Source organism: Ceratotherium simum, chromosome 12, assembly GCF_057802395.1.
Source record: "Ceratotherium simum simum isolate JZ-2026a chromosome 12, ASM5780239v1, whole genome shotgun sequence".
NCBI classification, from domain to species: Eukaryota; Metazoa; Chordata; class Mammalia; order Perissodactyla; family Rhinocerotidae; genus Ceratotherium; species Ceratotherium simum.
This window is the reverse complement of record NC_141911.1, coordinates 59,639,538-59,666,902: the sequence shown is the minus strand read 5'-3', so window position 1 is coordinate 59,666,902 and position 27,365 is coordinate 59,639,538. Positions and strand designations below refer to the sequence as shown.

The 27,365-nt window shown below is 40.0% G+C and overlaps 1 protein-coding gene across 1 annotated transcript in view; it reads right to left on the bottom strand.

The window, feature by feature from the left end:
* The window catches only part of QRFPR (pyroglutamylated RFamide peptide receptor), a 49,493-nt gene extending 23,261 nt beyond the window's left edge, over nucleotides 1–26,232 (bottom strand). Inside the window, exon 1 of the mRNA XM_004426533.3 lies at nucleotides 25,807–26,232. Within this exon, the coding sequence (XP_004426590.1) occupies nucleotides 25,807–26,146 (340 nt within the window). The 5' untranslated portion in view covers nucleotides 26,147–26,232. The remainder of the gene's footprint in view (nucleotides 1–25,806) is intronic.
* Between the last annotated feature and the right edge of the window lie 1,133 nt (nucleotides 26,233–27,365).

Sequence of the window (27,365 nt, the reverse complement as noted above, 5' to 3'; positions counted from 1 at the left end):
GGAGTTTTTTGTGTTTTTTGTTTGTTTATTTTGGACTGTGAATGTCTGTTGCTCCAGCACTATTGAACAGTCAATCCTTTCTCCATTGGACTGCACCTTTGTCAAAAATCAGTTGAGCAAATTTACGTAGATCTATTTCTGAGTTCTCTATTCTGTCCCATTCATCTTTGTCTGTCCCTCTGCCAATATCTGGGATAAATCCCATTCGGTCATGGTATATAATTCTTTTTCTACATTGTTGGATTCTGTCTGCTAATATATTGCGAATTTTTATGTTTTAAGTTCATGAGAGATATTAGTCTGCAGTTTTCTTTTTATTGTACTGTCTTTGTCTGGTTTATGTGTCAGAGTAATAAAGGCCTCATAAAATAAGTTGAGAAGTGGTCCCCCCTCTCCTATTTTCTGGAAGAATTTGTGTAAAAGTGGTGTTAATTCTTCTTTAAATATTTGATAGAATTCTCCAGTGAAATTACCTGGGCCTGGAGACTTCTTTTTTGGGGGCTTTTTGGTTACAAATTCAATTTCTTTATCTCTTCCTTTTAAAAAATATTTTTTTAAATCAAAGAATTATGAGCAAATGGTTCAAAATCAGAAGGGCTACAATTAAAAAGAATAGGTCTTGGGCCAGCGCCACTCACCTGCCATCCCACTCCCTGACACCTACTTGTTTTTGACTCTTCTGCCAGGTACCATCACATCTCTAAATAACCTGCTTTATATAGCCTATTCTTGACTCACTGATTTTAGATGATATATATTGACTTCCTTCTAGGATAAATGGGCTTCTGTTTCACTTTTATTACCTTCAACCTCTGCTTCTCCCCACAGCTTCTAATTTTCTTATAGTTATAACACTCTCTTCAATAACTTCTTTGGAAATGTTTTGGGAGATGTATTCTCTAAATTCTTGCGTGTAGTTTACTCTACCTTTGACTTATGAAGTAATATACTTAAACCCGTATTCCTTGGTCTATCAAATTCCATCAGTTTATCTTGTCCCCAACTTTGTAAGATGATACCTCATCTCCTTCCTCCTTCTCTTTCTCTCTTCTTCCTCCAAAGTTCTATCAGCTATAACTTTACATTTACTTTTTCAAGACTGATTACTTTTCATTCTGTTTCACAGCCATACTAAGTCTTCTGCACTTGGTCTACATTTCAACTATAGAAGATTAAAACTATAAAAAGCATTTTCATCATTATGACTATTTAACTATTATAACTACAAAGCCAATATATATGTTTAAATATATTTCTCTTTCTCTGATTTTATAGTCATGATCCTTGTGAATTTACTTATTGCTCTAAAGCATGTCATATTTTAATATGCTTTATACCTGTGCCATAACTTTTGTATAGAGTTTTATTGTTTATTTAATTTTTCCTGGAGTTTTGGGTTGCATTTCTTTTTTCTAGTTGGAAGAACAAACATGTACCTTCTTCAATACACTATAGTGGTTTACTGTATGAGCTCTGGAATTAGACTGCTTGGGTTTGGATCCTGGAGTCACCACTCGGTAGCTCTGTGATCTAAAGCAAATTACCTTACTTCACTGAGTCTTCGGTTTTCTTATCTATAAAATGTAGATGATGGTAATAGAACTTGTCCCGTAGGACTCTTAGAGGATTAAATGAGATAATAAGTACAAAGTGTTTAGGCACTATGTGAAAGTGCATTCATGAATGCTAGCTACAGTTATTGCTGTTATCATCATCATTGTCATATTCATCATCATTGTCATTACTTTTACTATTACATCTCAACTTTTCACATAACATGTTTACCACTTGAAATCAATTCCAGTATTTGTTCTTTTATGACTTTCTTCTAGAAGACTATTGACTTTCAATTTTTATCACGGCAGTTTTTGATTTGTTTTGTTTTTTGTAAAAGACTGCTCTATAGCTGTCATCTTGAAATTCATTTTCAATGAATTCCTTCTCCACTGTTTCTTTAATTTCATGGCTTCTTATTTCTTGTATTTCACTCTTGTTCTGCATGAATCTTTTTCAAGTTAACTTTTTGAAAATAACGAGTTTAAAGTAAGCTCTTTAAATTTTTGCATATCTGAAAATGATTATAATTTAACTTTAAATTCAATATCAGCTTCCTTTGGAATGTTGACGACCCACTTTATTGACTTTTAGCATCCATTTTTGTGCTAACTTGTCTATATTATCAGTCTGATTTTTGCTCCCTTATAAGTATCCTGGTTTACTATTTGGAAACTTTTATTGATTCCTTGTAATTGGAATTCTAAAATGTTATGGGGATATGTTGAAGCATATTTTTTACTCTTTCTCCTTGGCCCTGTGTGTGCCTTTTGAATTTGAGGACTTCTGATTCCTTTATCTTTATGCTTTTCTTTGTGCATTTTTTGTGAATCTCCTATTAATCAGATGGTGGAATTTCTGGATTGATCTTCTTATGTTTATATCTTTTGTTTATATATATTTTTTGCTTTGTAAATTCTCTTTGCCTATTTGCTCCACATTATGGAGATTTTCTTGTCTTTGTCTTGCAGTTCTTATAAATTTATATATAACTTCAGCAATCATATTTTCACTTTTAGGAGCTTTTCCTTATTCTCAAAATGTTGCTTTTCAGAGAAGCTTGCTCTTGATTTATGAAGTCAGTATCTTCTTAAATCGAGACATCTGCCACTTAACATCGGTAATCCATTCATGAAAATGAAGACATTCTGCGTGAAAATATGCACTGGTAGCCTATTTCCCATTATTTAAAATGCCAAATTAAACTCCCAGCAGATTTTCTTAAGTGTAACTAAAACACAGCAAAATCATCAGTTAGATGTAAAATGCTTAAAATATTGCTCCCTATTGCAAAACAATTAGAATGGTTGTTATCAAGTGATTTGTATGCATGCTGGTCTGTATGCAGCGTTTTCATGGTGCATCACGAATATTTTTTTTCCAACAAGGCATAGCAACCAGCACACAGAAATTAATAAATATGTTAGAAAAATGCAAGTAAAATTTGCAACAAGAACAGCACAATTATCTGGGATGACCTGTTACTCATGAAGAAAGGAGCAGACTGGAAACTTCAAGAAAGTTAAAAGCGGAGGAGGGTTGAAGCGTAATCATTGTCATTGGTTGTGGAAAGTGATATCCTAGGTGAGCTGAGTGGCAAAAGGACAACAGTTTCAGGTAAACTACAAAACTCAGAAACTAGCAGAGATTCTTTATCACTTTCATTCTGGGGTAGGAACTCCTGAATGTATCTTCAGGGGAGGTAGTTGACCCTTTAGGATGAAAAATTGCAGAATGGAGCTTTACTTACTCTCCTCTGGTTTACAGAATTCCTTGCATGGTGCTATAAGAGATATCAGGCAATAATATCGCCACAAAGTTCAAGGATAACGTTTATCATGGTATCTGTATAGCCTACAAATTATTTTCAGCAAGCAATGTCTAGTGGTTTAACTGAATGCTTTCTAGGTTAGCACTGTGATTAACTTTTTCAGACTGATATTCTGAACAAGTTTAGTACTTGTTAATTTCTCAGTGTGACATTTAAAGAAGCCTTCAACATCTTTTCATTGACCTTTTCTCAAAGTCAGTCTTCTCTGCAAGAATAACAATTGCAAAGAATGGGTAAAATGACAGGATGCTTCTCTCAGTGTCAGCACCATTCAGCATACACATCCCTTTGTGGACACTAGACATGCTTTTCAAAACATCTTCTTGTGATTTTGATGTTCTACACAAACACAACTATATTTGGACTATAGCTCGAGACTTTTCCTATATATCATTTTGTTTAGAATGGTTTATTAACTTTGGGGACATAAATTTTTCATACGTAAACATCAGTTAAAAAATTATTTTGTTGAGTGATACATTTATTGTACAAGTTTGAGACTTAAAAACCAATAGGAATTCCACTGGGAAAATATCAAATGAGGAGACCTTCAGGGTAGTCTGTAAATATGAAAATACTACCTAAAGTTCATTTCTAACTTAATCTATAAATAATCCATTTCTTATAGGTTTCACTTATCTGTTTAGTTTTTTCCCTTTTATTCTACAAACTTTCTTCAACTGTCTGACAATCCCTGATTGTCTTTACATATTTAAGAATGGGGCAACATGAAAGACAACTGGCTTCTCTGTGTGCACGTGCTGGAGCTGTCCCCAGACAGACTTCGATTTGGGACGAGTAGGCCTCCACTGTGGGCCTCACAAATTGCAAAACTTTGAGGTTTTTTTCTTATGGAGCCAAAGCTCATACTAATTCTATAGTTCTCCTCAGAATGTGTCCTTCAATTACTTTATAAGAAGAATCTTCTGGGTGTATATTTGTGCCAGAAAATAAGTTCACCAGAGTAAAATTATATCTTTTCTGGTGTTTTTCTTCTAATTTTCATTATTCTAATAGCTAGAAATACTATCTGAGAAAAGTAACTGAATTGGTTTTTTATTCTCCTCTAATAGCAATAATCAGACTTTCAAAAAATAGAATAAAATGAGCCCAGGTTAAACACTGGGCAAAAAAGCAGAAAGCAGAAATAATTTGGTTTCATTATGTTCAAAATGTCAAAATAACTCACTGTCAAGTAATAAAGGAGGAATTTTCATTTTTATTTTTGTATACTAGGAGAGAAATACAGATGGTCAGGTGAAGCGTGAGAAGAAAATTCTTGAACGTAAAGGTTATCAGGCAACAAAATGCACTATAAAGTGTCCTTCCCCAGAAATGCTTAATAAAATTCTGGAAAACTTATGTATTATGTACTCAGTTGTTCACCAAACATACAATAACCTTAAATTAGTATAAACTGATGTCAAAAATAGTGAAATGGCTAAATAAATTATGGTATCTCAATATAATGTAAATTATTAAATCATTAAATCATCTGGCAAAGGATGTTTTAAAATGAAACAGAAAACTAACTGAAATCAAGCAGTAAACAAACGATATATATGTGCACACTCACATACACCCAAACATGAAAAGGTTTCTATTTTGCTAAAAACATATGCAGGAAAAAACTAAAATGTGACATACTAAAGTGATCACAGTAATTATCTCTGGATGTTGGAATAAATACTTTTTATTTTTTTGTATTTATTTGTTCTATCTATTAATTAGGATGTTATGGACTGCAAGTAAAAGAAAACTCAACTCAACTGGCTGAAACAATAAGGAAAATGTATTATTTCACATAAAAGGGATTCCAGAGGTAGGGTAACAGCAGAGCAGTAAATTCCACAGCTGAATGATTGCACCACAGTCAGGCATTGGGGTTCTCTCCATTGGGTTACTCTGTGCTCCCCAGAGTGGTTTTGCGTTTATTCTTAGGATTATTCCTTATGCAAATAAGATATCTGCAGTATCTCTAAGCATCGCATCTCAAACAACATTCAAAGACCAAAAGAGGAAAGGAAAGTACATAATTTTCTCAAGCTCTCTAAAAAAGTGAAGAAAACCTCAGACCCCATGGCTAAAATGGGCTGCACACCCATTTTAAAACTCAACATTGACAAGGAGAATGAAATTTAAAATATTGGCCTAAATTAATAAAACCCAACTCCTAGAGGTGAGAAGGGGTCCTAACCTTCCCTGAAGAACATGTCCATCCAATACCTGAACATAGCAGGCTTCCGTTAGCAAGGAATAACATCAAATAAGACCTAAATAAATGGAGAGTTATTCTATATGCATAGGATGATTGTCTTAGTTTCCTATTGCTGCTGTGACAAATTACCACAGTCTTAGAACTTAAAAGAACACAAATTTATATCTTGCAGTTCTGGAAATCAGTTTAAAATGGGTCCACAGGACTGCATTCCTTCTGAAGGCTCCAGGAGAGAATCTGTTTCCTTGCCTTTTCCAGTTTCCAGAGAATGCCTGTATTCCTTGGCTCATGGCCCTGCATCACTCTGACTTCTGATACAGTTGTCACATCTCCTTCCCTGCCTCTGACACTACTGACTCCCTTTTATAAGTAAAGTCATACTTTGCTTAACGACAGGGATATATTCTGATAAATGCCTCGTAAGGTGATTTCATCATGTGTGAACATCATAGAGTGTACTTACATAAACCTAGATGGTATAGCCTACTACACACCTAGGCTATATGGTACTAATCTTATGGGACCACTGTCGTATATGTGGTCAGTGCTTGACCAAAAACATCGTTATGCAGTGCATGACTGTACCCTTGTGATTAATTGGGCCTACACAGATAATCCAGGATAATCTCATTTCCAGATCCTTTTGCCATATAAGGTAACTTTTGCCATGTAAGGTAACACAGTCACAGGTTGTGGGGATTAGCATGTGGACATCTTTAAGGGACCACTATTTTGTCTTATCACACAGAATTAGCATGACTTAATATTGCACAGTGGCTTAACATTGCAAAGATGTCAATTATTTCTGAAACTATACATAAATTAAATACAATACCAATCAAAAGTCCAGGGGGATTTTTTAGAAAGTTGACAGATTATTTTTAAATATATATGGAAGAATACAAGTTCATACATATCTAAATCAGCTCTGAAAAAGGTCAAAGAAACTAGGGACTTTCCCTATGCAATATTTAGATATGCTAAAAGCCTCTGAATAAACACTACAGCACTGGTGTGGGCACAGACAATCAGACAAAGATTCAAAATAGAAAGCAAAGAAGGTGGGAAATGGATTTATAATTAAAATGGCACCACCAATCAATGGAGAAATTATAAGCTGTTTATAGGTGGTGTAAAGAAGACTAGCTCTCTACATGGAGAAAAATAAACCCAGATGGGTCTCTTACAACATATATAAAGGCGGACTCTAAATAGTTAAATTATCTGTTAACAAAAGCATTAGATAAACACAGCAACATGGATAGGTGTTGAAAACAGCACTGAGCAAAGTAACAATGCTTACCTATACATCATATATAACAAAGATATGAACAAATTAAAGGATACATATCAAACACATTATTGTAGCCACCTATTCAGGGGGAGATGAATGAGAGCAGGGAATGAGGATTAAAAAAAAATATATATATACATATAAACATAATAAAATGAGAGACGATCATTGCCCAGAATGATAACAATAGCATATTGTTAACACAACGCTATGAACCTGAGATCAAAAGAGAGGCTTGAAAGCAAGAATGAGAGAGAAATTTGGAGGTGGGAAGGAGAAAGAGAGGCAGAGAAAGTAGACACATGTGTTTTGCAAGGGAGATAAGGTGAAATAGGAAATTTTTTTCAAACCATCACCAAGACTTCAGACAAGGTCATATCTGAAGATGGAAGCAGTCACCATCAGTTACTTACTCAGCAGTTACTTCTAGGTGGATATTCAGACTCTCTTCCCAAGAACAGGGCAATGTGTGTGCTGGGAATTCCAAGACCTAGCCCCAGATTCCAGGCCCTGGAAAGCAGTGGCCCTCAATCTTGGCTATATCTTGGAGTAACGCGGAGATCTTTAGAAGAAATTAATGCCTAGATCTCACTGGAGAGATTCTGATTTATGGAGAATGACTGAGCCTTTGGGTTTTAAAAAGTTTTCAGGTGGCTTTGAGATGCAGTCAAGTTTGAGAACCACTGGGCTGGAGAAGGGATTTGAGAGCCAGCCTTCACTTCAAGGCCTACCTTTCTAACATTGCTTCTAGCTCTGAGGGCCTGGGGAGGGCTTGGGAGGATATTCTTAGTCTATCACACTGTATTTTATTCCGTATTCTATTTTCTTATTCATTCATGCATTTGTTCATTCATTCACCTATGGGTCACACATTACTTGAGGCTCTTTGAATGCAGACTGAGACAAAATATACCCACTCCCTACTCTTCTTCATGGAAGGAGAGCAGACATTAAACAATATCCCACAAATAAACATATAATTACAAAGTAGTATTCCAAGCATTTCTGTCTGAATATGGACAAGGATAAAGGAGTCAAAATATTTTAAAAAGTGAAAGTAAAATGCTAGATTAAAGTTGATTGAGAGATGACCAAAGAAAATATGCACTAAAGCAATGTGGTGGGTCGTACCTAGAGTGTTGTCAATTGCTTATCATCTACCTTACAAGGGATATGAGCAATGGTGTGCTGGGAAATGTTAACAACCAACTCTCCAAGTTAAAAGAAAAAAAAAAAAAGGTCCTCATTTGTAGTGTTTCCTAATTTCCCTGGTGTAAATACTCTCACCATGGCCAATTCCAAACTACCAACATGATATCAATGAATGCGAAGTTGAGAAGAGATGCACACAACCATTTTTTTTTTTGTGAGGAAGATCAGCCCTGAGCTAACATCCATGCTAATCTTCTTCTTTTTTGCTGAGGAAGACTGGCCCTGAGCTAACATCTATTGCCAATCTTCCTCCTTTTCTTCCCTTTCTCTCCCCAAAGCCCCAGCAGATAGTTGTATGTCATAGTTGCACATCCTTCTAGTTGCTCTATGTGGGACACTGCCTCAACATGGCCCGACAAGCGGTGCGTGGGTGCATGCCCAGGATCTGAACCCGGGCCGCCAGTAGCGGAGCACGAGCACTTAACCGCTAGGCCACAGGGCCGGCCCCACACACAACCAGTTTTTATGAGCTGCTACAAACTAGCTCTAGCATCCCACTGGATACCTAATAATGTTCAAATAAATGATAACATGGGACTGGCCCAATGGTGTAGTGGCAGGCTCCACTTTGGTGGCCCAGGGTTCATGGGTTTGGATCCCAGGTGCAGACCTATCACTGTTCATCAAGCCATGGTGTGGTGGCATCTCACATACAAAATAGAGGAAGATGGACACAGATGTTAGCTCAGGACTAATCTTTCTCACCAAAAAGAGGAAGATTGGCAACAGAGGTTCCCTCGGGGCCAATCTTCCTCACCAAAAAAAAAAAAAAAAGTAAATAAAAACAAATAAATGATAACGAAAAAGAATGCCAACTGATACATGTTTTATGCCTTCTTTTTTGGTTTTGTTTTTTTCTTCTCTGTTCTTTCTCTCTATGTATCTGAATCACTCTTTATTCCTTAACAGACTAGTTGTAAAGGAAGTTTGTGTTTTACAGATGACTTATTATCATAGTTAATTGTAAGTGTTATCACATATGTTATATGTTATCAACTTGACTGCACCATGGGATGCCCGGATGTCTGGTTAAACATTATTTCTGAGTGTGTCTGTGAGGGTGTTCTCAGAAGAGATTAACATTTGAATTGGTGAACAGAGTAAAGCAGACGGTGCTCCCCAGGGTGGGTGGGCATCATCTAACCTGTTGAGAGCCTAAATAGAACAAAAAGGTGCAGGAAGGTTGAATTTGCTTACTGCCTTACTGCTTGAGCTGAGAAATTGATCTTCTCCTGCCCTCAAGGCCCCTGGTTCTCAGGCCTTCGGACTTGGACTGGAATCTACAACATTGACTCTCTGGCTCTCAGGCCTTTGAACTACCACCACCACCTGCTTTCCTGGGTCTCTAGCTTGCAGACAACAGATTGTGGGACTTCTCAGCCTTCGTAATTGTGTCATCCAATTCCTTATAATAAATCATACAGATATAGATATAGACATAGACATAGATACAGATATAGATACTTACCACAGTCACACACCACATAATGACATTTTGGTCAACAACAGACCGCATATATGATGGTGGTCCCCTAAGACTAGTACCATATAGCCTAGTTGTGTAATACTATCTAGCTTTGTGTAAAGACACTCCATGATGTTCACACAATGATGAAATCGCCCAATGACGCATTTCTCAGAATGTATCCCCATCGTTAAGCAATGCATGACTGTATTGGTTCTGTTTCCCTGGAGAACCCTGACTAATATGCTTATCTTTCATCTCTTTCTCTCCTCTGCTCTCATTAACTTCTGTAGTTTTGCAACATCATGAATGTCTCTCTCTGCTCTCTCCTTCTCTCTCTCTCCTTTTTTCCCTGTTTATGCCTTATTCCTGCCAGAAGTGTCCTTGGTCTTGGCTGGGCCACACTGATGATGCTGTTCAAAGCTAAAAGACTAAGTTCCATTCTAGTAACATTTGTTGAGCATTTACCACATGCTAGGGACTGTTCTAATAAGCATTAACTCTATAAACTCATAAGATCCTCATAGCAACACTATGTAGGCAGCTATTGTTACATCTCCATCTGTAGGAAGAAATGAGGAATAAATCAACCTCCCCAAGGCTGTTCACATTCCATCAGTAATAGAGCAAGCAGCGTGGCTCCAGAGTCCATGTTCTTAGTCACTATGAAAACAGGCCTCCCGAGCCGCAGGTTTTCCATAACTAGAGTGGAGAACAGGCCTTACAAAAGAAGCAAGTATTCAGCATGTCTGAATAGTTTGGAAGCATCGATGCTTTTTCTTTTAAATTACTACACTACTTGCCAAATTAGTACAACTCTATTCTCTACTTGTCTATATATTTAGACTTGGAAGACAGCTGGTTATGACCATTTTCCTTCTTTTCTACAACTCACCTCTATATCCTTCACACCCCTGCTTCTTTCCCACCCTATTTTTCTAAACACTATTTTTACTTGTTGGGGTAATATTTTTGTAAAATTTCTTTGAGTACTAGGGCTCTTATGTTACAATTTAGTAATCTCTGCACTTAACACAATCCAAAAATTAAAATATATTATCCAGAAAGAGTACAAAATACATTTATTTTAAGTAACAGGTCTATTTTTATTGCAGTAATGAAAACAGAGAGCTAGGAGGCCCTAGGCAAAAATCATATCTAAGATAGCCTTCTTCCTCTCAGCCACCACTGACATCTTTTGACGTAATCTAAACAGTTTGCCTTTGTCACAGTCTCATCAACACCAACACATTCCAAGATGGATAAAAACTTACTACTAACCACACCTAACTAGCAACTAACCACAGGTAAATCAAGTTTTCAATTATCTATGTCCCTTATAAATTGCATAATCAATTTCTCCAGTTTAGCAACTCAATTCTGAGAGTTGGCTGAAACAAAGTATTACCACTGGGTAGCAATGGAACATAATCACATCACTTCTGAGTTCTGATGGGTTTAATTTGCTTATGGTCAACTGTTATTTGCTCTAACTCAACTCCTCTTACAGTAGCAGTTTTGACTACAACCCACAATAACAAATACCTTTACATTACACATACACATAATTTAAAAGTATTTCTTACTGTGCATGTGTTTATATATTTTTATACACACACACACACACGTAGCCTATGTATATATTTATATATATACCAACCAAAAGTTTTACTATGTAAATGCTCTTCGATATTCTCTATTCTATTTCAGTTTTTTTAAATTGCTAATCCTGACTCATCAAATGACTTCATGACTCATTAATAGGTTGCAACTCCTAGTTTGAAATTCACTGCCTCAGAATAGTGATGGCTCTGCTCCAAAATGAAGTTCAAACTCCTTAATATGGCACCAGAAGGCTCTTCATGATCTGTCTTCCTTTTCCCTCCAGCTTCATCTCTCACCACTTCCCCTCTGAATGCTAAACTCCAGGCATACAGAACTACTCACATTTTCCAGGAAACCTGCTGTCTCTCCTCAAGATCTCTACTCGACATCCACGTGTACTGTTCACCCTTGTATCTCAAGTTCAACATAGTGGCTAGCATACACCAGGCACCCGAGAAATATTAGTCAAACGAGTAAATGAATGAATAAATGAACAAATGAAAAAAACATCTATCAAAATCTATTCAAAGAATGCACTTTGACAATAACATTCTATAGTTTTCACTCTGAAAACCCAGATGCAAGCTACAGAAAGGAGAAAAAACACTCAATAGTGGTTTATTAAAGAAAATTGTAACTTCTGAAAACCAGAGTAAACAGTCTCATAAAAGCTTATTTAGTTTGAGGATATTTTCACCTATTTAATTTGGGTCAGCTGGATTTTGATCATCAACCAATTAAGCAGACAAGTAAAGTTGACTCTGTATTAAATTCTGCACCTTCCTTGGTATAATGATGATTTGGAAAAATAAGCTCTAATGGCTGAAGTCCTGGCTACTGAAGTAACTTCTCTGTGATACAATAGGCAATCACAGAGAAATATTTACCCAGTCTATTTGCTGAGGAAAAGTGCTCAGTGGTGGCCTATTACCATTGTTCAAAATAATTTATCCCCTGTTCTTCAGAAGCAAAAGTGGAACACAGCAATGGTGTATTACAGATCAGGGGCTCTCAAATTTTCTTGTGCATATGGACCACAAGGGGAACTTTATTAAAATACGGATTCTGATTCAGTAGGTCTGGGATGGGGCCTGAGACTCTGTGTTTCTAACAAGGTTGAGGTGATGCTGATGCTGGTGGTCCATGAAGCAGACTCTAAGCAGCAACAAAAGTGTACCGTATATCAAAGACGTTCTGTTTTGCTCCTAGGGAACAGTCTTTCCTGACTAAAATACTTTTGTTACCAAAGTAACTGGGCCACAAGTTGGTCCTGTGATCAGCTGACCTAAGGACCTGTCATGCTGGAGGAAGAACTGTTTAGCAAAGGAGCAGCCCCTTCTTCCTTAGTCTCCTTCCCACACACTGAGCTCCTTCTCCCTTTTCAAACTAAAAGAAACCAGTACTGTTTGTTCCGAAATAAAGTATCTTCTAGTTACTAGTGAAGCAGCCAATTTTTATTTACCTCTTTATATCAGGAACTTTTAAGAAAAAAATAATAACTTCAATTGCCTGTAGTCCTCTACATTGCCACTGCCTAGAACGGAAACATGTTGAAAAGACGTAGAAAAGTCATGCAGAACCCGAATAGCTCAGGGTACAATTTTGGCTCCTACACCTCTCACTTAATAAGTTTTTTTCTGTTAGAGATTTCCTTGAGGTTTTTTATGGCAGATAATCAAATCCCATTCTCATATAGTCAGCTTCCCATCTGTCAGTAACATCTGTAAGTCAAGACTGTCTGACGATAACAGAAAAACGCGGGTGGTTTTTTTCCAGTTATTTCCCTTTTTAAAAAGTTTTTTGTTTTGTTTCTTTGTTTGGTTTTGTTTTTTTTTTTTTGCTATATACCCTTCTCCACGAAGAGAAAAAAAGAGGACACATGTATGGAATTGCTTTAACTACAGAGAAAGTCTTTCTTTGGTATGTTTACCCTAAGAGGGACAATTTAAAATGAAGCTGTCCAGGATAAAAAGCAAATCCAATTTAGATAACTAACCAAGGTTCATACTTATCTGACATGAAATTCCCATCACTGTTATTGAAATAATTTTGCAAATTATCACAGAGAACTATTCTTCCAAAAACTTGAGAATTTCGTAGATAAATCTGAAAGAAATAAAGCAGTCAGTTAACCTCTGGAGTCATGCAAGCCTAGTGCATTTTGCAGCCTTCTTTTCCTAAAGAAGCAAAACTACGTCCTACTTCAAAAGCCAGCCTAAGGCACTGCCTATTCTCACCAACCCTGCTGAAGGAGAGGCCCAGTGTGGGTCACCTGACCCTGACCTTTCTCCACAGCCCTCTGCTGACCGGACCATACTGGACACAATGTCTAAGCCAGTTGGATTCCTCCTCTCTGGGCTAAGAACAAGGAAATAGAAGAAGGATACAGTGGGAGATGAAGCCAAAGGATACACAGAAATGCCACAAGAGTTATGAGAAAGCAGAAAACCAAAAGACAAACCAATAACACAGGGAGGAAATTTACTAATGCCTGAGTTTTCCCTGCTTCTTTCTCTCCTCTACCCTTCACTCCTTAATCAGGGCAATCTTGCTGAGGAGATTCCCCTCTGTGGGCCATTTTATTAACCAGATTGTGTGGAGTAAGTTGGGGTAGATATCAAGATGGGATACGTGCATGAATAAATCTGAGATTTAAAGAGAGGGAGAGGAAGAGGGAAAGACAGAGAGAAAGAGAATAGAAACAGGGTGAACAGTGAAGAAGGAAAAATGAGAAAAGGCTAACTAGGGTGGAGGGCAGGAACCAGACAGCAAGAATGTGCACAAGATAACTGGTAGCCGTGTTCACCACTAAGGGAGGCTCCACTGGGGTGCGATGGGGAGTTTGGCTCAAAGAGGTTGAGGGACCTTCAGGTCCTGCATTACAAGACGGGGGCACGAGTCAGTGGGACAGCTTTGTATTAGTACTAGTTAGTGTGGCAACATTGTGTTTATAGTCTGGGGTGGCCGGGAAAGACACATAAGCCTTGCAATTGGGAAAAGTTTTGTGGGACACGACTGACTGTAATAGAAAAGACCTAAATGGAATGGAAGAAAGGCATTTTAAGAAACAATTTTGTGAGTAATGAATTGAAACCTTTTAAAATTTCTTTGACACATAAGCAAAGATTAAAATTATTTTACCTTAGAGTTGGTCACTGGACTAAGTTTCTTTGAATCTGACACGGTACTAGCCTGGGCCACTTGGAGAACTAGGATTTATCAACCTACCAAGAGTAAAGCGGAAGGCAGAAGATATGAGAGAGTAAAAAGAATGATTAAACCAAAAGATTAAACACTATGGTAGCAAGAAGCAATCAGACTTAATCAGCAGGCCTTTGCCCACTGCTGGAGAGGAGTAAAGTCACATTCACGGCCGAGCCCTGGAGATCCCTGAATTCTTCACACCAGCTCCACACGGCTGCTGCTTTGGGCCCCACTTCAATTTCCATCAGATCTACCTGCTACTGTCCTTAAATTCAAGAGGTCCCCCTCTCCTTGACTGCTACAAAACAGCCCTGCCATAATGCCAATGACTTGAGGTATATTGAATCTCCATTCCTTGCAACCATAAAAGCAAAAATACAGTGTATATAAAAGATAAACACAGTCTCATTCTTTTGCAAATACAACTGATTCCTTTAAAAAATCAGTACAATGTCAGATAAGATGATACCCATTAATTCACTCAAAAAATATTCATTGAGAACCTTCTATGTGCTCTTGAGAACATTCTATTGCTGAGCAACAACCTATGTGCTGGATGAACAAGAGAGATGAAGTCTCTGACCTTATGGCGCTTATATTCTAGTGGAGGAGACCAAAAATAGACAAATTGTGTCTTCAAAGTCATAAAATTCAGATGTCATTTCCTCGACACTGAAAGTCTAATTTGCATAATGTGCTGGCCAAATTAACCAGCTGTTTTAGCATCCTGCAAACACAGTGTGAAGATCTATAGTCTATATCTAATGATTCTGTTTATAGGTAATATAAAATTTTAACAGGATCTACATCTCGCTCCTCTTGTGTTGTTTTATTTCATTAAACCTTCACTTAATTTGTTTTAAGCACTAGACCAGTGCTAATTTCTAAGGCTCCATCACTCTGCTCTTTAAAAAAGTAAGACTGTTCTTTTAAAATACATTACCATTGTTTCTTCCTCAGAACCCAGTGAAGATATCACTGCTTGGATCAGAATTATATTGATACTTAGATTAGATTTTGATCCAGTAAAACTCCTCCTCATAAAACTAAATCCTTTATTGTTTGTGGCTATGGCAGTAAAGGAAAATTTTTAAAAAGTCAAGCATGTTGTTTCACCGGTACAATAACCTGACAGTTAATTCCACATCTGAGACTGTATGGACTTCTATGCATATGTGTGTGTACTAGGGGCCCAAGTGTCGGTGGTCTGGTGGGCAGGGCTACTGAGACTCAATTTTCAGGAGCCCGTTTTCAAGAAGCTTTCTGAGGAAAAGACCATGGCAGCTTTTCCATTTCAGAAATTGTCCTCCAGGTCCCAAACTAGTATCTGAGTTCTAGGGGTTGAACTGCGTAGGCAACACTGTGCACAGACCCACTGGGGTGGGATGGGGAGTTTGGCACAAAGAGGCTGAGGGACCTTGAAGCCCTGCATTACAAGACAGTGGTATGGGTCGGACAGCTTTGTACTAATACTGACGTGGTAACATTGTGCCTACGGTCTGGAGTGGCCTGGAAAGACACATGAGCCTTGCAAGGAATTACAAAATATCATATCAGCCCCCCCCAATTTTTTACCACTTAATCCTCCTCTAGGGATGTACTACTGCTTCTGAAATAAATGAAAGCAAGTACTCTTTTCTATTTTCTGAGTACAGATGATTAGTTTGAATTTTCACAGTTTGTGTACAGAAGTAAATATTTTCATGGTAATTATTCAAGATTTTGTTAAGCAAAATATCCTATAAATGGACATGATTATTTACAGTTGTTTTATATAAATGCATATCATTTGTATTTGAGATATTACTAATATTGTAATTACAGTTTTTTTTAACTCTATCATCTCTATTGGCTATAAATCTATTCTACACGCCAACGTACCTAACTCTTTAAATAGTAATACTCTGCAAGTGTGAACAACAAGCACCTTCCTTTCATTGGGTTCCCACTAAGTGCCAGATCCCTGACATAGGGGGTCATTCATTCTCACAGTAGCCCTATGAGATGGACACAGGTTTTCCCAAGTTTACAGATGAAGAAACTATAGCAAAGAGAAATTGAATAATTGTCCCAACATCAAACACTGTGTTTGCCAACCTATAAAATTTGCAGATATTAAATGTATCTCCATTTCACAAGGAAAAGTTTTTTTAAAAATAATGTTAGTGTTTTTTCATACATGTATTGAAAGGGACTTTCAAGGTTTATAGGTGAAAATATGTAAATACTTTATGCTTCATACTGTAATTCAATGAGAAATCGTAGGAACTGGATATGCATTAATATTTTTGTTAAAATACAGCATGAGGTAAAACTTGCATCTTTGTTGTATTTTCTGCTGCCGCATCGACCGCTGGGGGGCAGCATCATGCATTATTTTATAACATCTCTGCTTGGTCTCCTAATAGGGGCAGGTATAAGGCAAGGGACTGTAACTGACAACCTAGTTAATACTGTAACTCATAAATGGAGGAATAGGATTAGAACCAAGACTGTTTGACTCAAAAATACATGCTCATTTTTACTGCAACAAACTAAGTCTTCTATTTCTCCCAGGATGTGAGAACACACTATCCTTTATCCATTAGTCCTTAATAATCTGCAATCTCTCTGGTACAATAGGTGATATATTTCTCAGAAACCCAGCCACAGGAAGAATAAATTTAGTTTCACATAGATAGATAAAAACAATAAACACTTGACTCCTTCAGAATTAATCATTAGAGATCCTTAGTTTTAAGACAAGAAAGGAAACAAGAAGTTGAGCTTCTGCTGAATCCTTTCTAGAGACAGGCTGAGAGGGAACTGCGGAGATGAAGTTTCCAGACCCCATGCACTTATTCCAGAGGGAGAAGGCATATCTCCAGCACCAGAGGAGAGCGCAGCGTGGAGGCTGCTCTATCAGGGAGTATGTGAATGCGGTGGGAGCAGCAGGGGGTGTTGCCGATACCCGTCCCAGACCAGGGGAGGTAAACGGGAGAGACTATTCAAAACTCTGGTTCTGTTTGATCCCGAAAAACCTCGTCCAGGGCTTAGGCACTGTGGGAGGACATCAAAGAAATCAAAGACAGAGGACATATGTTCAGGGAGCTTACGGTCCCCATCTTTGAACTCAGTTCAGTAGACACATGTGGGCACCTCTGTTAAACATGCTATCTGCCCTGCATGCCTTCCTTCAGGAGAACTTTCTGTCAAGCTTGTCAACATCCCCAAGCCACAGTGTGATGGCTAATGGGCCACAACTTCTACTGTAGTTGTTAGATTCAGACCGCAGACCGAGTCAGTCAAGAGACAATGACGTTTGTTACCTACCCAGGTAGCAAGGCAAGGCCAACATGGTGTCCCTAGCCCTAAAGGAAGACACCAAACCTGAAAGGCCAGACGACTCACAGCATGGGCATTGGGTCGCTCTGATGGGGAGGAGCACCCCTGAAACTACGACCAGGCGATTTTACAGATCTACACAAAAGCTCGTAGCTGGACCTTAAGTGGGAGCAGGGTGGGAAGTCCTGTGCTCAACTGAAACCGAACTAGGGAGATGGATGAGAAACGTCAGTCTCCCACAAGACCGGGGAAGAAACTGCTTGTCGTAGCTACTCACCGGGCTTTTCCCCCTTTGCTCCAAGAGGTGTCTCCAGGCATTCTTCCAAGACTCAAGTCAGACAGTGGTTAAACCTTGCCTACGTGGTCCACGTGGCCTACATGGAGAGGAGCAAGGTTGCCAGGATGCCATGGCGGAGCTGTCCCCCAGCACTTCTCCATAGCGATGCTACTCAGTCCCAGTCATCCCGGTGGGGGGACCCCGGCCCTCCCTACCTCGGCCTCCCCACCAGCATGGGGAACATGACTGAGGTCAGAGCGGAGGATTTCATAGCTTGGGCCACAGTGATTGGTTCTATGAAGAAAAGCATGATGCCAAGCTGGCTGGAATCCTCCAGAATTTTCTGCAGCTACTGGGAAGGATCCTTTCTCACCTTCTGAGATAAGGGCGTTTCATTTTTTTGAAATTTTTTTATTGTGGTAAAATATATACAACACAAAATTTATATTTTTAACCATTTTTAAATATACAATTCAGCGGTCTTAATTACATTCACAATGTTATGCAACCATCACCACTGTTTTCATCACCCCAAACAGAAACCTATACCCATTAAGCAATAACTCCTCATTCCCCTTTCTCTTCAGCCCCTGGTAATGTCTAAAATACTTTATCTCTCTATGAATTTGCCTATTCTAGATAGTTCATATTAAGTGGAATCATATAAAATTTGTCTTTTGTGTCTGGCTTACTTTATCTCTCTATGAATTTGCCTATTCTAGATAGTTCATATTAAGTGGAATCATATAAAATTTGTCTTTTTGTGTCTGGCTTATTTCACTTAGCATAATGCTTAGTATCAGAACTTCATTCCTTTTTATGGCTGAGTAATATTCCATTATGTATACATACTATATTTTGTTTATCCATTCGTCTGTGGATACACAATTGAGTTGAGATAGAAAGTTTTAAAGAATGTGAACCTATAGCTCCAGGGACCATCTTTCACACTACCTGACAAAAGACAGACCAAGAATGAAATCACAATATAGAGGCAAGTGACGTCAGGCACAGAGAGGGAGAATGGCAAAGGCCTAGAGTCATTATTGGAGGACCTAGATCCAGCTATGCCTGAAGCTAGAACTAACCCTGAGCTTTTCAGTTCCATGAGGTAGAACATTCAATCTTTTTCTTAAGTTAGTTTAAGCTGGGCTTCTCTACTTGCAAACAAAAATCCTAATGAACTAACCATTTGTCAAAGAACATGCTGAGCTGTGTTCTAGAAAAGCAAATTAAAAAGGGGATTTTTTTTTTTATATCTCCTAAGTGCACAATGAAGTTTTTCAAATTTTCTCATTGCTAAATCATTTCCTCTCCTTGTTTTAACTGCAAAATGCTGTTGTCCTAAGTAGGGATTCTTTTACATAAATCCTGTTGCTGTTACTGCCATGCTCCCCACTCCTGAGAAAATTGAGGGATTTTCTTGATCCATGGGATCTTTTCTTCTCAAAGTGTGTACATAATTGATTCTAGGGAAGATTATCCAGAGGCTAGCCCTATGGCACAATTTTTGATTTTACTTCCAAACTACTGTTGCTGTTGGGCCTCCCATTGATTTATTTCTTTTATTTTTTTTATACTTCTCTACCTTAGTGAGACTATTCTTCATCAATAGCTTTCATCGTTCCTGTTAAAATATTTTTTAAAAGCCTCATAATACTGTTGATTTTATAACAATTTTGCCATATTTAAATTTCCCCAGGAACTCTGAAGTTTCTGAAATGTTAAAGAAAAGGGAAAATTATTATAACAAGAGTAAGTGATGTTTTCTAACCACTAATCAAATAATGGAATAGACCTGAAGAAGTTCCAGTCTAATCCCTCTGCTCTAAACTAGCCCAAAGAATGAAGATCTTTTCACCAAATAATAGTTCAACAACTTCCTTTAATAACCCATTTCACAATTGATCAGCTCGAAATCTCTAAAAACTCACCTAAAATTTTTTGTTGTGTATGGTGAGTGCTCTTTCTTTCCCTCCCTCCGGTCTTTCCTTCCAGCAAAATCCCTTTTTTTTTTTCACATGAAATCTTATTAAAACCCTATCCATTAAAAAGAGAGAAGAGAGCTGTTCTGATGAAGTTGGGAGCCTGCCTACTCCATCACTCCCCAGGGGCTGGCCCCGGGGCGCAGTGGTTAAGTGCGCGCACTCCGACGCTGGCGGCCCAGGTTCCATCCCAGGCGCGCACCGACGCACCACTTGGCAGGCCATGCTGTGGTGGCATCCCACAGAAAGTGGAGGAAGATGGGCACAGATGTTAGTCCAGGGCCAGTCTTCCTGGGCAAAAAGAGGAGGATTGGCATGGACGTTAGCTCAGGGCTGATCTTCCTCACAAACAAACAAACAAAACTCCCCAGGCAATTCCCATGGGTTACCAAGATTGAAAACCAATGCTCAAAGAGGAATTTTCATATCTGCTGCTGAGAAAATTAATTTTAACATTTTCTTACCCAAGCGAGTAGTCTTCAAATGTAATCAGTATATGTGGATATGCACTTCTCCCAATGATGCTGCCATTACTTAGGGTATTTTTGGAATTGCTTTCAGTCAATTTGCCTGCCACCATTAAAACATTCTTTTCAATGTTCACAGCAGGACTGCAGGGAAAGCCACAGAGCTCTGGGTGCACCTCGGGAGACCATCCTTTTCCCCGGCTGTGACTGCACCCACGGCAGGAGAGTGGGCACAGAGCCCTGCAGGCTTCTAGCAAGGCCATCACTCTACTCCTCTCCAAACACCCCCATCTCACCTTATTAAGGCTGAGAGCCAAAAGAAGGCTAGAATTAGAACCAATTTTCTACCTCCTTCTCAGAGGTCTTCAGAATTAATCCCCCCGTGCCTTACATTCACATTTAGCTGAGTCACCATGAGTCCCACTTTCCTAGACCATCCCTCACTCCTGGACCCAATCTAGGCTCTGAACACCCCCCATTCTGACTCAAGCCCCCCAATCCCGAACACTTCCACTGTGCTTTCTCACTGTGCACTCTGGAACCCTAACATCAACAAAGTGCCCTGCATTCTCCATCTTTTCTCTGAACGCTTCCTTGCACTAACTGAAACCTGGATGTTCCACAAGGACACGTTTTCTCAACACCTACAATATCCCAGTGCACACAGCAGATACCCACGAAACGCTGAATACAAGACTGACTCACAGTACTATTAACAATAGTTTAGACCCTGGGCAGAGGGACAAGATAGGGCGAGAGAATGCTGGACGCTGATAAGATATCCACGCGTAAATGCCCAGGCTTCAGATCAGGTGAGAGACTATGGCTTAAGATAATGACTAGATACTGATTTCAGAATCATCAGCAAAAAAGTGAGAGTCCTGACTGTAGCATCTATTCAGAAACGAATGATGAAAGAGAAGAGACTGCATGCTAGGCTTAAGTGGGCACACACTCCAAAAACAACAGGAAGTGTGAGAACCATCGAAAGGCAGAACATAAAGAAAGAGACAGGGACATAAAGAAAAGAAGGAAAAGAGAACTTCATGGAAACCCAGGGAAGAGAGCAAAATGTTCGGGACCGTCGTTGGGAAGCAAAATCTGATTCTCCTGAATTTAGCTGGAAAAAACAGAACGTGTTCAGACAGTGAATTTGGAGGAACAGTTAGATATTGCGAAGAAAGAGATAAAAGGAGGAGGCAGACAGAGACAAATGAGGAGGAATAGGCTGCAGATAAGGGTAGGTAAATTCCAGCGCCCAAAGAGTGCAATCGGCAAGGTCACTGCTGGAATCTGACCAAACAGATCAGAGAGCAGGGCGGAGCCAGAACTTCCAAGGCCCGGCTCCTAATTCCTATGGCAACACAACCCCATCTTCATATTAGTGACAAAAGAAAAATCATAAGCTAATGCTATTTATTATTCTTGGGGGAAGAGAATCTCCACTCCTGCTAGCTCCGTGTTGGAAGAAGTTCTGGGGAGTAGTGTGGGAGTGAGTCAACCGGTAGGTCAAAGACAGTTGGTCTCAGGATGGTAACGCAAGTATATCAAAGGGACTATACATCCGCGTGGCTCAACGCTGGCCCACAGCTGGATGCTGAGGGTCAGCTGTAACTCCTGACTTGAGTGTAATTCATGTAACTAAACTAAATGATTAAGAATATACTTTATCTCACCTGTCATTCATGGTGCCATCACTGTACAAAAGGAAACTCAATGTCTTTGCTCAGTGGTATGCTGGAAAACAACTGTGTGTTTTTTTTTTTTGAGGAAGATCAACCCTGAGCTAACACGCCAATCCTCCTCTTTATTTCTTTTGTGAGGAAGACTAGCCCTGAGCTAACATCCGATGCCACTCCTCCTCTTTTTGCTGAGGAAGATTGGCCCTGGGCTAACATCCGTGCCCATCTTCCTCCACTTTATATGGGACATCGCCACGGCATGGCTTGACAAGCAGTGCGTCGGTGTGCGCCCAGGATCCGAACCCGCGAAACCGGGGCCACCAAAGTACAGCACGAGCGCTTAACCCCTGCGCCATCGGGCTGGACCCCTGTGTGTGTTTTTCAAAGGCCTAATTTGTAGCTGCTTATTTCCACATGTAGATACTCCTGCCGTGACCGATTTCAAGTCAATGACACGTCCCCTAATGGGGAACTGGGTAGAGATGTGCACAGTGGGCTCTGTAAGTCAGCGCAAGCTGGCTCCAGAGAGTCACGTGTAACTAGCCAGGACTGGGGCTGGCACACATCATTTTTAAAGCCCCTCAGGAGATTCTCTGTGCAGCCAGGTCTGAGAACCATTACTTAAAGTGGTACCTCTCAGACTTCCATGTGCATATGATTCACCTGGGGATCTTGCCAAAATGCAGGTTCTAACTCAGGTGCTGTTGGTACCTGGCAACGGAGATTAGTGGACTAAAAGGAGGCGAAAGCAGCCATTTCCAGCCCTGCCCTTGTCAAAAATATTTGAGAGAGAGGCTTTGTGGAGAAGTCACAAACTGGTGGTCCTGAATTATTTGTGGCCAAACTCACAGAGAGGCTTTCTTTTACCCAACTGCATTTTACTTTTTTAATTTGAATTAGATGCCAACATCATAAAAATCTGTATTCCCAGCTTCTCTGGAAAAAAATAAAATAAAAGCAATAACAACAACAACAAAAGATGTGACAGCACCCTGCCTGCAGTGATCCCGCCCCGTTTAGGGGGGCACCCAGTCTCCCTTCTGCCACTGTTGTCTCCTGGTGATCTTCACTGCTTTATGTTTCCTACTTCATCTCTGAAGGAATATGAGGGGTATTCATGTTTTAGGTTTCATATAACTTTTAAAATATATTTTCCTCCCCAGTTGCATAACCTATCTTTCCGTCTCATTTCCCACCATCCCACATATAAACTGTATACCCTTGAAATGACTTACACAGTGTTCTTGAAATAAATGACCTCCTTTCTTTCCTCCAAACTTTGGTTGACCCCTGTTCCTAGACACCACCATCCTTCCTTCCCCGCTGGAAAGTCTGAATTATTCTTCAAGACCCAGCTCGAACATCCCCGCCTTGGTGAAGCCTTCCTGATTCTTCCATGATCCCACAGCAGAGTGGATCCTCTTCTGTCAAATCCTATTTTTGCTCCTTTGAGGTATTTCCTATTTTCTGAGACACACAAAAGCATAGATGAACTTTATTCATTTTTCTATTCCCAAGGTAGAACGCTTTGCCATAAAGGGGACTCTTAATAGCTTCAGGAAACAATAAATTGTGAATTAATGTTCAACTCTTAGATTACATTCCCTTGAACTCTCTTTTGTTAATTTATCAAAGGAGTTTTGTAATTACTATCCTATCCAATAAAGTACAAGTTAATTCTCTTTGCATCACTATCTCCAGTCCCTCTGCAAGCTCTCTCCCCTCCCCGAACTTCAATTTTTGTGTTGTTTATTTGATTTATAAGAACATTTATTCTACAAATCTGGTCCCAGATAAACATAGGCTACCTTCAATTAAACACTCCTTAATAGAATTAATACCTTACATTTTCATGGAATAGTCAATTTTTTTCAAAGCACTTTTACTAATACACTTTATCCTCACAAGGACCCTGTAAAATACGTAACATTTTATCCTTTTTCAGCACTTAGAAGCTAAAGTGAAACATACTCCATGAACTAGGAAGCAAGGAAAACAGAAAGTTTGAGAAAGACCTTTGCAGTGCCCACCTAAGTCCTCAGGAGGGAAGATCCACCAGGCAGTCTCCCCCAGGCCCCATTCTCCAATATGGCTAGGTGCTCAAGATCGGCCTCATTCCACTTCCAAGCTTCCAGAATCCCTAATATTTTATTTAAAAACTGAGGCCCAGACATGTTGAATTAACATGTATCAGAACAAAAGTAGTAATTCAGGTCTTATGATTCCCAGTATAAGATCCCACTTTGCTTAAATATGTTCACCTTTACAAGTGGAGCTATAATTATCCAGCAATAAAAATATGCTTCACAAATCTGCCTTCATAAACATTTAGAAATGAAAACTCCTGTGCCTTTTTTCTCAAGAAATAATTTATATATGATGATCAAAAGTTTCCCCATCAATTTTATGGAGTTAGTTGCACTGGGCAACTTTAAAACGCCTAAATACAATGATTTCATCAGAGTGCATAAGAGAGTCTATAATCCACAAACCAATTTATAATTATCTGCATTATGTGTCACTTTCAAGTCAACGCTATGTACTCTAACATTTAATGCATTTTTGGAAATATTTACATTATAGATGAGATGAGAATCAAAGATTTTAGCATCCTGATCCACTAACAATGAGCCTAGTGCAAATAATGGAAAAAAGCAATGCCACAGAAATAATTTGAAGATCTCAAATTAGTAATGGTGGGATGAAAGAAACACCCTCCATGAGATTAAAAGGAATTAGCAGAGGTGGAAATGGCAGGGCTTGAAGATATAATGACCCATTTCTCTCACATTCTCTCTATATTTCCAACTACTTTCTAGGAATTTTGACATGGTCACAGAATACACCCACCCATGAAAATGCAGGTACCACCCATGCTTCCCCCCAAGGTACACCAGAAGACTGGCGAGAACACAACGCATTACTGCATGTGGATTACAAGGATGCACTCTCTAGCTGTATCTCTCTGGAAAGACTGGATCATTTTGGAAGTGCAGTGTCTGTTTATTCCCAACCTCCACACACTGCTTCCAACTCAGTGATTCCGAATGGCTTCTCCGCCATTTTTGCCCCCCTTCTAAGGAAAGAGGAGAAATTAATCTCTCTCCTTTATCAATCAGGAGGGGATAGGTTTTCTGTGTTCCTTCATCCTGCGTGACTCTGTTAATCCAATTTTTAAAAAGAACGACTAGTCCATGATATTTTTTCCTGCAAACGTATTACATTTGTTTTTAAAAAGTTTTGAGTCCATATATACACTGGAACTAGAAATACTTGTCTGGAAGTCACACAGGCAACTGGGGAGTGAGCCTGGAGGTTGGGGGAACGAGGGGATGCTGGGGTTTTTATTATTTGAAATATTTTTATCTTACATTTATTAAAAAAATAGAAAAAATCCTGGTAATTATGGAAAAGGGAGCTGAAATAACTGGACTCCTCGTCTCTCTGTCTGGACCTGTCCTAAGCGTTTCCCTAACCTGCATCTCTAAGCGACAGGGAGAAAAAACGCTGGACCGAATCAAAAGCGGCAACAAACTTATCAAGTGAGCGCAGGTTCTAAGAAAGGGGACTGATATTGGGTAGAAAGAGAAATGTAAGGAAGTCAGAAGAATAGAGTGGGTGTGTGTGGCGGGGAGAGTGTCCCCTGGAAAACTGGGGATTAGGGGAGAAGGAGCAGGCGCGGACTCACCCCCCAGCCAGTTGTCGGAGATGTTCTGGAGCATAGTGACCGGGATGCAGAAGAAGGCGATGAGCAGGTCGCTGAGCGCCAAGGAGCAGATGAAGATGTTGGTGACGGTGCGCATGGCCTTGCTGCGGGTCACCACGTAGACCACCAGCGCGTTGCCAAAGAGCGCCAGGGCGAAGATGAGCACGCCGGTGAGCACGAAGGCCAGCTTGGCGCGCCCAGGCAGTTCGGGGGTGTAGACGAGCGGCCGCAGCCGGTACAGCGCGATGAACTGCTCCCGCGTCAGGTTGTGGTCCCGCAGCAGCCGGGAGAACTGCTCCGGGGTGATGTTCAGCGACTGCATGCCGCGCGCGCCCCGAGCGCCAGGCACCGCCCGCTACCGCCCCGCGTCCACCGCCCGGGGCGCGGGCTGCGAGGGGACCGGGCCGGCGGCCGCCTCCCTCCCTCGGAGGCCGGGACAGCCTCTGCTCCAGACTCGGGTGCGCCGGAGGACTCCCGGCTGCACCCCGGGAGGTTCGGGAGAAGGAAAGCAGCACGGGGATCAAGCCTACAATCAAGAAGCGGGAAGCCGAAGCACGGGAGACTATCCCATGGACCAAAAATGTTCGCGGTGCAAAGAAAGTTCTTCTCTGGCACTTCTCTGAGGCCGAGCACTGCAGCCGTCCGGAACGCCGCAGCACCGCGCCAGGGTCCCCGGCCTCTGGCTCCCCAGCCTTCTGGCCACGCGGTGCAGTCACCTCCCCAGCTCCACGAGCGGCGGAAGGTGGGGCTGGAACTCGGCCGCGCGCCACTCACTTCCCCGCTCAGTGGCGCCGACTCCGCCTCCCGCGCTCTCTGCGCGAAGGAACACCCTCCACCCACCCCTCCATACCTCCATCCCTGGCTCCCCACTTTCTGCCGCCCAACCCCTCGGGTCCCAGGTCATGCTTAGGCGTAAAGCTGAGTATTGGGGTTGTCCGCAGTCTCACGGTTTCTCCTTTTACGAAATAATGTGGACCACGGTTAGCCAAGCCAAAATAGAATTTATTGTTTTTTTTCTATGTTAAAAAAAATAATTATAGCCCACAGGAAGTTGCAAAGATAGTACAGAGACGTCCCGTGTATCCTTCACCTAGTTTCTCCCATTGATTACATCTTAACTACAGTAATTAAAAAAAAAATCAAAACCAGGAATTTGAGAAATCAAATTGAAATCAAAACCAGGAAAACTGATCAGTTTTTAATTTCGATAAAGTCCTATTTATCAATTTTTTCCTTTTTTGATAATACTTTCCATGTCCAGTCTAACAACTCTTCACCAAATCCTATGTCCTCAAAATTTTCTCCTATGTCTTCTGAAAGTTTTATGGTTTTCTATTTGACGTTTTGAACTATTCTGCTCCCTTGATCCATGTGTCTATTGTCCTCCAATACCACACAGTCTTGAATACTCTAGCTATGTAAGTCTTAAAATCAGATAGAGTGATTTCTCTCACTTTATTCTTCTTTTTCAAAATTATTTTAGATAATTCTAGGGCCTGGGCCAATTCGTAAAAATTTTACAATACACTTGTCTATGTCTA